This window comes from Clarias gariepinus, chromosome 6 (assembly GCF_024256425.1).
Source record: "Clarias gariepinus isolate MV-2021 ecotype Netherlands chromosome 6, CGAR_prim_01v2, whole genome shotgun sequence".
In the NCBI taxonomy this organism is placed as follows: domain Eukaryota; kingdom Metazoa; phylum Chordata; class Actinopteri; order Siluriformes; family Clariidae; genus Clarias; species Clarias gariepinus.
The window spans coordinates 35204592-35216332 of record NC_071105.1 but is presented as its reverse complement, the minus strand read 5'-3'; the positions used below and the strand labels follow the sequence as shown (position 1 = coordinate 35216332).

Here is an 11741-nt window from a genome sequence, read left to right as displayed (position 1 = left end):
TCTAAAGTTGTAGTTATTTTTGAATTAGACGCGGTGTTCGAAAAAATAAAACTTTATACTGCTTTTAACAGTTAAAGAAGAAAAACTCAGCTAGAAAAAAAGTCGAGAAGTCCTGTTCATAAAAAGAGTATATAATTATTACTAATAATATTGTTGTTATAGCTATAAAAAAAAGAATGACCTACCACAATCCACTGCATTCCTGTGTCATGGTGCAAATCACGCTTCAAGACAAAAAAAACTTAAAGATCACATTTAATTATTATTTAGGTCTATTTAATAATAATAATAATAATAATAATAATAATAATAATGTAGCTTTTTTATTGCGACGCGCAAGTCGGAAACGCAGATTAACCACAAATCCTGTCGCGCATGAAGGCAGCACAAGACTAACAGGCTCCGTCCCAAACCGCATCCTAATCTACCCTACTAAACAGCTTTAAACCCAGTCAGTGGGGGGAACAAAAAAATCTAATCTTCAGTAAACTTTAAGTGCGATTTGGGACGTGGCCAAATTTACTCACCCGACCAAGACCAAAAAAAACAACATCCAACTAGTCGTTTAATCCTGATTATATATATATAAAAAAAAAAAATCAAGATTAAGAAACCAAACAAGTCATGAGCCATTATAAGTCATTATAAAAGTTCCGATTTAACACTAAGTCACGTTTGAGAAATGTGACTGAAAAAAAGAACAAGGGAGAAGAGGGGGAAATAAAAAAGCACCAAACTTGTGACGCTTCCCATGAGATAGATGCGCACTCCTCCATTATCCCTCCGTGTGAAGATAGGTGGCGTGTGGCGTGTGTCTCAGCCTCTTTCAGCCTCTCTCCCCCTCTCTCCGCTGTAGTAGTGCAGAAAAGACAAGAGAGAGAGAGAGAGAGCGAGAGAGAGAGAGAGAGAGAGAGAAATGGCATTAGAAGAGGCGGAACGCGTCAGTCCGTGCGCAGGTTGCTTTCCTGGAGTGGCTGAAAGGGATCAGTCCCAAACCTGAGCGCCAGGAATAACGGTCCTTCCTTCCCGAGCACTTTTTTTCTTTACTCCCCCCTCTTTTTCCCCCCGTTGCTATCGGTTCGCTTAAGGATCCGCTTCGATTCCACAAACCGGCACGGACACCATACAAACCTTAAGACGCGGAAGGTAGGTGACACTTCTTATACATCTCTCTATCCATCCTTTCATTCTTACTTACTTACTTACTTCAGTACTGCGCGTTTGTTTGGTTTTAATCACTTTCTGTTACAATATTTTTTTTCTATAATTTTATCGCGTATAATTTTTTTTTGTATTTCTACGGGACACTTTACCTTTTAAACTCACCTGCACAGGTAAAAAAACAACAACAAAAAATAAACTAAACTGAACACCTTTAGGACAATCATATATTTATATCACTCTGATATATCTATATTTGTTATGTTTTTGTTTTTTGTAAATATATATATATGTATTCCTCTTTCATGTGGGCATGTTGTGTTTTATTTAACTGAAAAGTAACAATTTAAATCAATGCTGATTATTCATTAAGTAGCTAAGTGTTACAATTTGTCTGGTTGGATTAAATATTTGAATAATTTCCTGGGTAGCAATTGTTTTCTTGAGGGATTGTTATTAAAAATAATCATTAAACAACAGGCGCATAGAGTAGTAATATTATACCAGTGACAACACACTCCTGGTGTCTTGTTTTCTCATGCCATGCGTGGCTAGTTTTGACCATAGTGTCATCTCTTATTCCTTTCTTTCTTGTATATGTATGTATAATATATTTGAAACTTAAGTGCAAACAAATACTGATAGACTGATAGACAATAACTCCTGATTAATCCAAGACAAGATGATGTTTTACATATTTACATCATTCACTGAAAGCATACAAACCTAAGAGTTGAACAGACGCGCACACATAATAATATTGTTTTATTATTATAGTGATAATTATAATATTATTATAATAATTATTATTAATCATAATAATACATTTTGCAAATAACGCACTTTTTAAATGAATTTGCGCACAACCTAAAACTGCGCAATTTTGATTAACGAACCTTGTGACACTATGAAATACTTTTAAAAAAGATTTCATTTTAAATATTTGCATGTAATTAAAATAATTTCGAGATCATCCCCAAACTCTTTACTTATTTTAATTTTGCTTCTTATATGAAATGCTTTTTTATCTTTCATTTTTAAAATTTATAATAATTCTATTCCGTGTTTAGGAAAAGCGCCTATTATTTTTTAATCCTAATGATCTGTGGTTGTGCTGCATGTGGGAACGCGCTCTCCTTTGACCCCCCTACAGGATAAAGTGCAACAGTTAGTGAGGATATTTGAAACACGGCCGCTTTTTGGAGACAAACAAGTCATTATGGTTAAGCGTCTCTTTCTGTTATAACTCTTTTTTCTTTCACATTGGGACTTACATTGTTGTTGTTGCTGTTTCCCACGTCTCTCTCTCTCTCTTTCTCTCTCGCTCTCTCCAACGTCCCGGTCCACGGTTCTTTCTTTTTTTTCCCCCGCATTTTAATCCGACGTAGAATAAAACGTCCGTACATTTTTTTTAAATATATGCATATACATAAAAAAAACGCCAGCACACACTCTCACTCTCACACACACGCACTGTTTCTCTGTGTGTGTGTTTGCTCGCTTTAGATCCTCCAGCCTGCCTGCCGCCCCGTGCGCATTGAAGGGAAGGAAGGAGAGTCGCGTCCATGCGATCCGCTGTCTGATCCACACACACACACACACACACACACTCTTACACACGCACACGCACTCTCCCTCACACACACACATACACGCCCGTCGATGAGGCAGCAGCAGGAGCAGCAGATCATGGCGGATGGCCCCCGGTGCAAGCGACGGAAGCAAGCCAACCCGAGGAGGAAAAACGGTAAGAGGAAAAAAAAAAAAGAAGCTGGGCAAGTTAAGTGTGAAATGAATCAGGGTTGTGTACAAGCAGAGAGAAAGAAAGAGAAAGAAAGAAGTCCGGGAGAGAATGAGTGCGCTGTTGTTATTGTTATTGTTATTAATTGTACAATGTATCGATTTGTTTCGAATTTCCCCACAATGTTTCTATTTGTATCAGTCTGTTTCTGAGAAGTGCACGCGCGTTTCGTTCTGTTGGTGTTTCAGTGTGTGAGGTTGATGCGTGTTTGTGGGAGTGTACTCAGTTCAGGAGGAAACTTTGGCACTCTTCACGTCTCTCGCTTTATTTCCCTTTAGACTAAAAAAGCACCGTTATTCGCCTTACGCGCGCGCTCCCGGTTTCAGTCACAGCGCACTCGAGATCAAACGCGTGCTTGATCCAAAAACACCCCTTTTGCATCCTGTACAGGCCTATCCATAGTGCACTTTGCATTTATTATTATTATTATTATTATTATTATTATTTACCTCAGGATCAATAAACAAATATATTGCGCAATTTACTTGTCTTGTGTGTGTTAGATGACTTCATGATCTTTGCTCCGTTGGTGCACTCCGGTGTCAGTGTTAGTGCATGTGTTTGGATGGTAGGGTATAGTGTTAGTGCCCTTTTGTAGTGTAGTGCGTGCGCGGGCGAAATGGCTGGAGCTGGAGCTCTCTCTGTCTCTCTCTCTTACACACACACACAAACACCGGCACAAAAACGGACACACGCGTGCGTACACACGCAAACACACAGACGCACGGATCGGTCTGGGACGTTTGACATTTGCAGGATTTCAAAGTGCAAAAAGATTAGTTTTTTTGCAGTTTCAATTTAGCACGTGCATGTGTGCATATGTGTGTTTTAAGGTGTTTAGACAGAGATACACTCATTTGCTGAGTGTTGAAGAGTGTTTGGGTGCGTGCATGTGTGTGTGAGAAAGAGAGATAGAGTGCATCTCTTTAAGAAAAAAATTCTTATATCTAAATTCCTTAAACATTTGCAAATGCAAATACACACACACACACACACACACACTACAGAGACATGACATGGAAAAAAATTCCCATGGCGTTCCTGGATATTGTAGTTATTGCATTTTGGGATTATAATTCCAGCACCGTAGAATAGAGAGCTACACAGTGGTGTTTTTAAAAGCTTGCATCGGAGGCTTGTGTTGTGTCGAAGGCGCTTGAGATCCGTAAGGATGCCCTAAGCAGAAACAAAAGTCCATGCGCGTGCTTTCGCTGATATCACTCTTTCTATAATGTTTAACACATGCTATAATACACTCGAAACAAGTTTTCTTTTATTTCTCTCAATGCTTTGGACAGACGCAAGCAACCGTAGAGAAGATCCAGGTTTATATCGTTGACTGTCTTTTGCTTGAAGAAGATGCATGATAAACACACACACACACACACACAAACACAGTGTCATTTTGGCGTAAATGAAGGCGTGACAGTTAAATCATCCATGCAGCCTCATGTTAAAGCAAAGGAAAACACACACACACACACACACACAAACACACGACTCCCTATTGAGCTTTCATGCTTTAAAGCTATGTTACGGCTTATGAGACGTGATATGTTAGTGTAGCTTTTTCACAAGAAGCTTGTTAAGTGTGTGTGTTAAAACGACGTCCTCCGTTGGGAATTGCTTTGCTTTACCGGAACGTAGAAACATCTCCACTTTGGTCTGATGGAAGTCATCAGAGTGAAAAGAAGAAAAAAATTCCCAGCCCTGAATTAACACAAACAGGTTTACGAGGCCAACTCCAGCTGGACACAAATAAACATCAAGAGTTAATCTAATCCAACACTTTTTTTTTCTTCTTTTTATTATTGTGCAGGGTAGAGTGCTGGCAGATGTGTGTGTGTGTGTGTGTGTGTGTGTGTGTGTGTGTGTGTGTGCGTGAGCCCAGAACTGGACACAGTGGTACACAAAAACGTGAGCGGAAACGGTTCGAGCATTTCGACGGCTGTGTGTTTGGGCACTGCTGAAGGGACAGGACCGGGGTACAGCGTTGTTTTATAAGCACGTCCTCATATCGTTAGATCTGTAATTTGTCTCAGTTTTAAAGGCTTGTTGAGATGATTAGAAGTTTCCTTGGTTTGTACAAAATTCCCAAAGATGGACAGTGTACGGGAAATCTGATTTCCCGGACAGTAACACGCTCGATTTGTACGCTTTGTAGCCTGCTGGTGAGGAAGTGTCCAGTCTGATGAAGAAGACTGTCTCTGCTAAGAGTCTCGGGTCAGAGTCAGGACTGTGGTGTCAGATCACAGCTGCCATACATCTCTCTCTCTCTTTCTCTCTCTCTCTCTCTCTCTTTCCAGCTGTTCCAAGCCAGCTGTGAGCATTCATTTGCTTTGCTTTGTATACGCATGCACGTGTTTAGACATTTCTATCTCCGTCCTGGAGCGGCATTCGAAACGCCGCCTTCGTTGCTTTCGCAGATTTCTAGCGTCTCCTCCTGACAAATAACCTAAACGCGCAGTGACAGCGTAAATCCACTTTGGAACCGCGTGTGGATATTACAAGTTATGAGATTGGACGCGATTTCAATTGCGCGCGTCAGGGAAACCCTGGTAATGTGACGGAAACAGGAGGAACGCGGAAAAGCATACGCAGCGACGGAACGGTCCGCGCGCTCAACTTCCCTCCGTGGACTTGAACACGTCCCGGTCCGTTTCCTGTAACACAAAGCCCTATTCATTATCAGTCAATGAACAGAACACACTCCTGCTAAGATGTATCGATTCTAGATTCTATCGTTTTATAAGGGGAGGAGAAAACCAAACCAAAAAACCCCAAAGTGGCAGCGTCTCCAGTGTCGGAGTCCCAAAGTAAATGGAAATCGAGATTGAAGGCGGGGTTCTGTTTTGTTTTGTTTTTTTCTTTTGTTTTTTTTTTCTCTATTTTTTGAGCAATTCTTTCTTCCAGCCCGAACAATAGCAGGTCCCATTCTTTCCCGTCCCCATCCTCGTCCCCAGCCTAAACGGTCTCTATTATCCTCTTTAAAGGTGCTTTCTCTTTTCCCATCACCTCTGCACTCATTCTCACATCTCTCCATCCGGGACGGAGGGCGGAGGTCTGCCGCACTCCCACACAGCTGACTGTCAGAGCCAATGCGTTTCATTTACATGTTTATAACACAGCGGTGGCAGGGACGACGCGGACGCTCCTGCTTAGAAACTGCTCACACCACTGTCTCACTACACTCCTACACACCCTTTCTCTCTCTCTCTCTCTCTTTATCACTCTCTGTCTTTTTTCATTTATTTATTTATTTATTCTTTTTTCATTTGCTATGCATCCCTCACACGGTGCAGGAGCTCGGCACTGCGCATCGACGTTTAGAGGCGGATTATTTTGTTAAGCGAGTGAAATAATTACAGCCGATCGAACGTGCCAAGGAGGAATAATCACGCGAAGAGCGCAGGATAACATAGCGGGGCTCGGAACTCGGAGCTCGTAGCATGACATACGGGTCAAATGATTTTTTTTTTTTTTTTTCTAAGAGCAACCCACAATCCAATCTTCATGTATTTTATTATTATTATTATTAATATTATTTTTATTATATTTTTAATTTCATTTATTTTTGCATTAATTGTTTTTTTTGTTAAGAATAAAACAATTGACTGAGAAATCAATAATGGGATTCAGTGAAAAAGAAATCGTATGAAATATGAGAGTGATTCTAAGAAAAAAATAATTTAATTATATAATTATAATACGAATAAAAAAACTGTTATTAATACGATTATTATTGTTATTTTCATTAATTTAAAATGAAGAATTAATCATTTTTTGACATCGAGATGAAACGTTTAATTGTATTGACAAAAATACACGCACGCAAATGTAAATTCATTTGTTCTCAATCAGATTTTTTTTTCATTTTCATTAACAAGTCGTAAAAAATAACAAGCATTCCAAAGATTCCTGATTCTATTTTCTAGAGAAACCAGATCTTATTTATTATTATTATTATTTTTATTATTAATTTTTTTAAATTGAAAATTATCGAAAGCTCTCAGACATTCCGAGCTGAATAAAAGAAGGACAAACAGGAAAACTTAAAAAATACAGAAGAAAAATCCACAGGTTTCAAGGAAGTGAGGTGTCAGTATAACTGTAATGGGACGTGACAATGTTTGACGCCTTCGCGTGAACTGAAACAAACGAAGCACTCGTTCATGTAACCTTTTTACTTATTTATGTCCTTTTTATTTTTTTTAATTCATCAGAAAAAAAATTATTTATCTCTGGAAAGATGTTCAGTCCTGATAGTGTGTGTGTGTGTAGAATCATGTTGTGTGTGTGTGTGTGTGTTGGGGGGGGTGAGGGGTGGTGGTGGACACACAGAGCAGGCAGTGTCAGCTAGCCCTGGACTCGGCACCGCGCAGAACGCCTTAGGTATGATTTCACTTTCGCTCACATCAGTCGTGACCCGAATGCCTTTCATATCTGATCCGCCGCGTCTCTGCCGGTAAACATCCCCCGGGGGCGGAACAAAGAAAAGCAGCCTCTCTTCTTCTTAATCACAACGCGGCCTCTCAGCGCCGGCGCTCTGAATTTACATTCAAAAAAAAAAAAAAAAAAAGAGAGAAGGAGAAGGCCCACATGAAAAGCGAGAGGGGGGGGGGAGGAAGAAGAGCAGAGGAAGAATAAAAAAAAGTGTGTGAGACAGAGAGAGAAAGAAAGACAAGGAAAGAGAAGTAAGGGTGGGCGGTGAGAGCAAAATAACTAAGGTGTTTGTGTGTGTTTGCGGGGCCTCCCCTGGTTACCAGCCTTATATAGGCCTTACTTTACACACACCACACACACACACACACACTGATAGTGTTACAAGATGCCATGCTTTTACTATTCATGGCTACTCACGCCTAGAGTTCTACATGTTAGTGTGTGTGTGTGTGTGTGCGAGATTGTGTCTCTCCACAGGTGACAAACTTTTAGAGTTATTCAAGGTGTATGTATATTTATATGCTTTCAGTCACGTGACATAAATTCCATCCGTCAGAAGTGTTTTTTGGATAAAGGAGGAAAAAAAAAAAAAAAAAGGGATTAGCATCACACCTAAACTCCCCCTCCTCCCGGTCGGGATTTCAGCGGCTTTATTCCGCCGAACACCTTCGGACACCGAGAGGGAATGTCAAGGAGAAAGAGAGTTTGCTGAAGGAGCCTTTGTTCGATGTACAAAGCTGAAGGGTTTACTAGGTAGAGGGATGTTAACACACACACACACACACATACACACACACACATACGGAGGAGTTCCTTCTCTCTGCCTGTTCTCCTCCGGTATCAGACCATGGAGGTGGTTTTATATATATTCTCTGATGAAGAGAGAGAGAGAGAGAGAGAGCAGACTAGAGCTTTCTCCTGGATTTGTGGATGATTACAGAATCGAATCCTGCTCTTTATTCCTAGATTTTCTCCTCCATTCAGAATCCCTCTCTCTCATTTATATAAAGAAAATTAAATGCTTTTCATCATTTTCACCTAAAATCTGCACCAAAAAAAGGGACAGAAATAAAAGACTAAAGCAAAAGTTCGGTACTCAATCCAAATCAAGTCATCCATTTATACCATCCTTAACCAAGGGACTTTGGACTTTAGCTCCGCCCACTCGTCCTGTATCGACTCGTAACATCAGAGGTCAGTTTTAAACAAAACCCTAAGTATAAGCATTCACGCTCATATAGTGAAAATCCTCAGTGCTAGGGCGAAAGCGAAAGTATTGGCACCCCCGTGTTACATCCAGAGCGTCGGTTCGACAGGATGATAAGCCAGTGTCCGTTCGGTATTGTTTGTCTGTTTGTTTGTTTTTTTCGAACGTGTTTAAGGCTTGTAGGCTTATAAGGAGAAATCTTGAACGGATGATTTGCTGGTCCTTTAAGACCTGCGTTCCCACTCCAGGCCAGATAGATCTTCTGAGTCTTTTTAGTCTTGTAGGTCAAGTCTCATGCTGCTTTTGAGTCATATCAGAAATACCAGAATTAGATCATCGAGGTGAACACCAGCACCATATCAGATTGAAAAAAAAAAAAAAAAAGTTTGAATGTGACGTTTCATATTTTCAGCTGTTGGAATGATAAAAAAAAAAAAGGATTCCTATGGATGAACCTCAAAGTATGGGTTTTAAGTCCTGTAGTGCATAGGCTCATAGTTTTAGGATAAAATGTAGCGTTTAGCTGGTTGTTGTCTTTCAGCTGCTCCAGTCAAGGGGTCACCATAACAGACCATCCGAACCGCACACAACTTGGCACAGGTCTTACGCCAGATGCCCTTCCTGACGCAACCCTCCGATTTTAGCCGGGCTTGCACCCAGCACTGCATCGAACCCAGGTCTTCCACATGGCAGGCAAGCAAGCGACCTACCACTAAACCACCAGCGCCAAGGCCTCAGCTAGCAATATAGTTGTATAATGTGAGTAACACCCTGCCTAGGCAAAGGGTTGTCCTTCTCAACAGATCTTCAAAGGCATCTTTTAAAAGGCCATAGATATTTAAATTGGACTATACTTGGGACCTGACGGCTCCGTAGTCTTCTCACCTGGAATACTTAAGGCTTGGGTTTGACTCAGAGCCGATGCCTCTGGAAGTCAAAATCCACTGGATGCGTCTTTCGCACCCTTACTACTGGTCCATAGTTTGGATAGGGAGGGCAAAACCTGTGCCATGTTAAACATGTGGATCATTCTGTACTCTGAGACAGTACAATTCACCATCCGAATAGCCAAAATAACCTTAATGATGGGTTCGATCTGAAAAGAAGAAAACTAAAACATTAGTCGTTGTGCTGTATATTATGTATATTTACCCAAAAACGATGGGGGTTTATTTATTTATCGCAGGTCCTACAGGAGCAATGCCTGAATTCCATGCTCTGAACTTTTTTTTTTCGGTATCCTCCTTCAGAATGCACAACATGAAAGCATTAGATCTCTTAGAAGTCATAGATCTGTGGTCTTGGTGGAGACGCAAGTGTCAGTCGGGTCACGGAGCTATTTCTCGGAGAGAGTCCTAGATTCCTGTTAAGCATTTTAAGTCGAAAACGTTGAACCTAATGTGTTCTGTTGGTGGAAGGTCCTAGTAGAAGCTCCAGTAAATAAGTGTAGTCTTGTACTGAGTGGGTCACACGTTTGAAAAAGCCCTGGGGCTCTTCTCACATACAGACACACACACACACACACACACAAAGACATATATTCATTCATTTTCTATACCGATTATCCTCTACAGGGTCACGCGGGTGGCCTGGATCCTATCCCAACCACACCCTGGACAGCGTGCCAATCCATCGCAGATTACACATGCACACACTATGGGCAAAGACAGACCTGAGACGGGATTGGAACCCTTAAACCTGTAGGTGCATGACCACAGTGCAAACCACTACGCCAACATTCTGTCTATACACACACACACACATTGCATATTATATATTTGATTTGTCACCTTGCAAAAGTAGTGTGTGTGTGTGTGTGTGTGTGAGAGAGCATGCAAGTGTGTGGTCAGGTTTGAGAGCGGTACTTTAAACGGGTGCCGAATGAGTGAGTGTCAGAGAGGAAGTGACAAGTGTTTGTGTTCGTGTATATGTGTGTGCGCGCGCTGTGTTGTGTCCCACCGTCGCCTAGCTCTTGAGATTTGACACTTCATATCAACCCTGCGGTACGGTGATGTTTGCCTGAACCACATCACACGCTATTAGAGTCTCTCTCTCTCTCTCTCTCTCTCTTACACACACATACCGAATTGAAACGTCACTGGACTGGCAAATAATTGCATGCGTTTTGGCACTTTCATTTACGTGCGTACCCTGCCACGCTAAGCCGACATGTTTTATGCATTCGGCGAAGGGAAAAAAAATAAAAATTTGAGAAAGAAAAAGGGAAAAAGCACATTTCCAAATCTCACGCCTCATTTCAGTGCCTCTGCGCTGGAAAACCAGGTATTTCGTTGGTTCGTTCTTGTTGGTGTGTACTCAGCCTGGGCATCGTAACGTCTATCCCGGGATCGGATTGTAAGGCGGGAAGGAAAGAAAGACAGAAAGAAAAAAGAAATAAATAAATAAAATAAAACAAACGCATTCTCAAGTGTCAGCTTTCCCATTTGCGGGAAGGCTGGTGTGTGACAGTTCGTGTGTGTGTGTGTGTGTGCGTTTCTCAGGTGTAAAAACACTTGAGTCTTAATTCGTACGCGCAGAGGTGTTTCTCAGGTTTGTGATGTATAAATTAGCATGAACGCCGGAGCACGCTGATGGTCATGTTCTCCCTGGGTGGAGTCTCTCAAATGCAGCTGACAACACTGTGTGGAAAATGCTGAACTGATGATAGAGAGTGAGAGAAAAGAGAAAGAGAGAGAAAGAGAGAGAGATTTGTTCAGGAAATAAGTACGTCATTTGTTTATTTTAAGCATCCTTTACCAGGTATGCAGTGACAGAAAGAGGACAGGGAGAAAGTGAAGGAGGCAGACAGAGAGAGTCTGAGAGACAGAGAAATAGAGGGATATATAATAGAAAGGGCAAGGAGGAGAGAGAGAGAGAAAGAATTGGAGAAAGAGAGGTAGAGTGAGGCAGAGAGCAGGAGAGACTGACAGATCAATTGATAGAGAGAGAGAGAATAAGGAAGAAAGAAATTAAAGAAGGATTGTGAAAGAAAGACAGACCGATAGATAGATAGATAGATAGATAGTGTTTGACAGGGAGAGAAATGGTGAAGAAAGAGAAAATAAGAAGGAGAAGAAGAGTGAAAAGAAAAAGACAGACCAATCAATTGATAGATAGATAGATAGATAG

The 11741-nt window shown here is 41.1% G+C and overlaps 1 protein-coding gene across 5 annotated transcripts in view; it reads left to right on the top strand.

The window, feature by feature from the left end:
- The first annotated feature begins 881 nt into the window (after positions 1 to 881).
- Positions 882 to 11741, top strand: part of zeb2b (zinc finger E-box binding homeobox 2b) — an 81175-nt gene continuing 70315 nt past the window's right edge. For all 5 annotated transcript variants that reach the window (XM_053497766.1, XM_053497762.1, XM_053497763.1 and 2 more), the window contains exons 1-2: positions 882 to 1146; positions 2668 to 2908. In XM_053497766.1, the coding sequence (XP_053353741.1) occupies positions 2824 to 2908 (85 nt within the window). In that variant the 5' untranslated portion in view covers positions 882 to 1146; positions 2668 to 2823. The remainder of the gene's footprint in view (positions 1147 to 2667; positions 2909 to 11741) is intronic.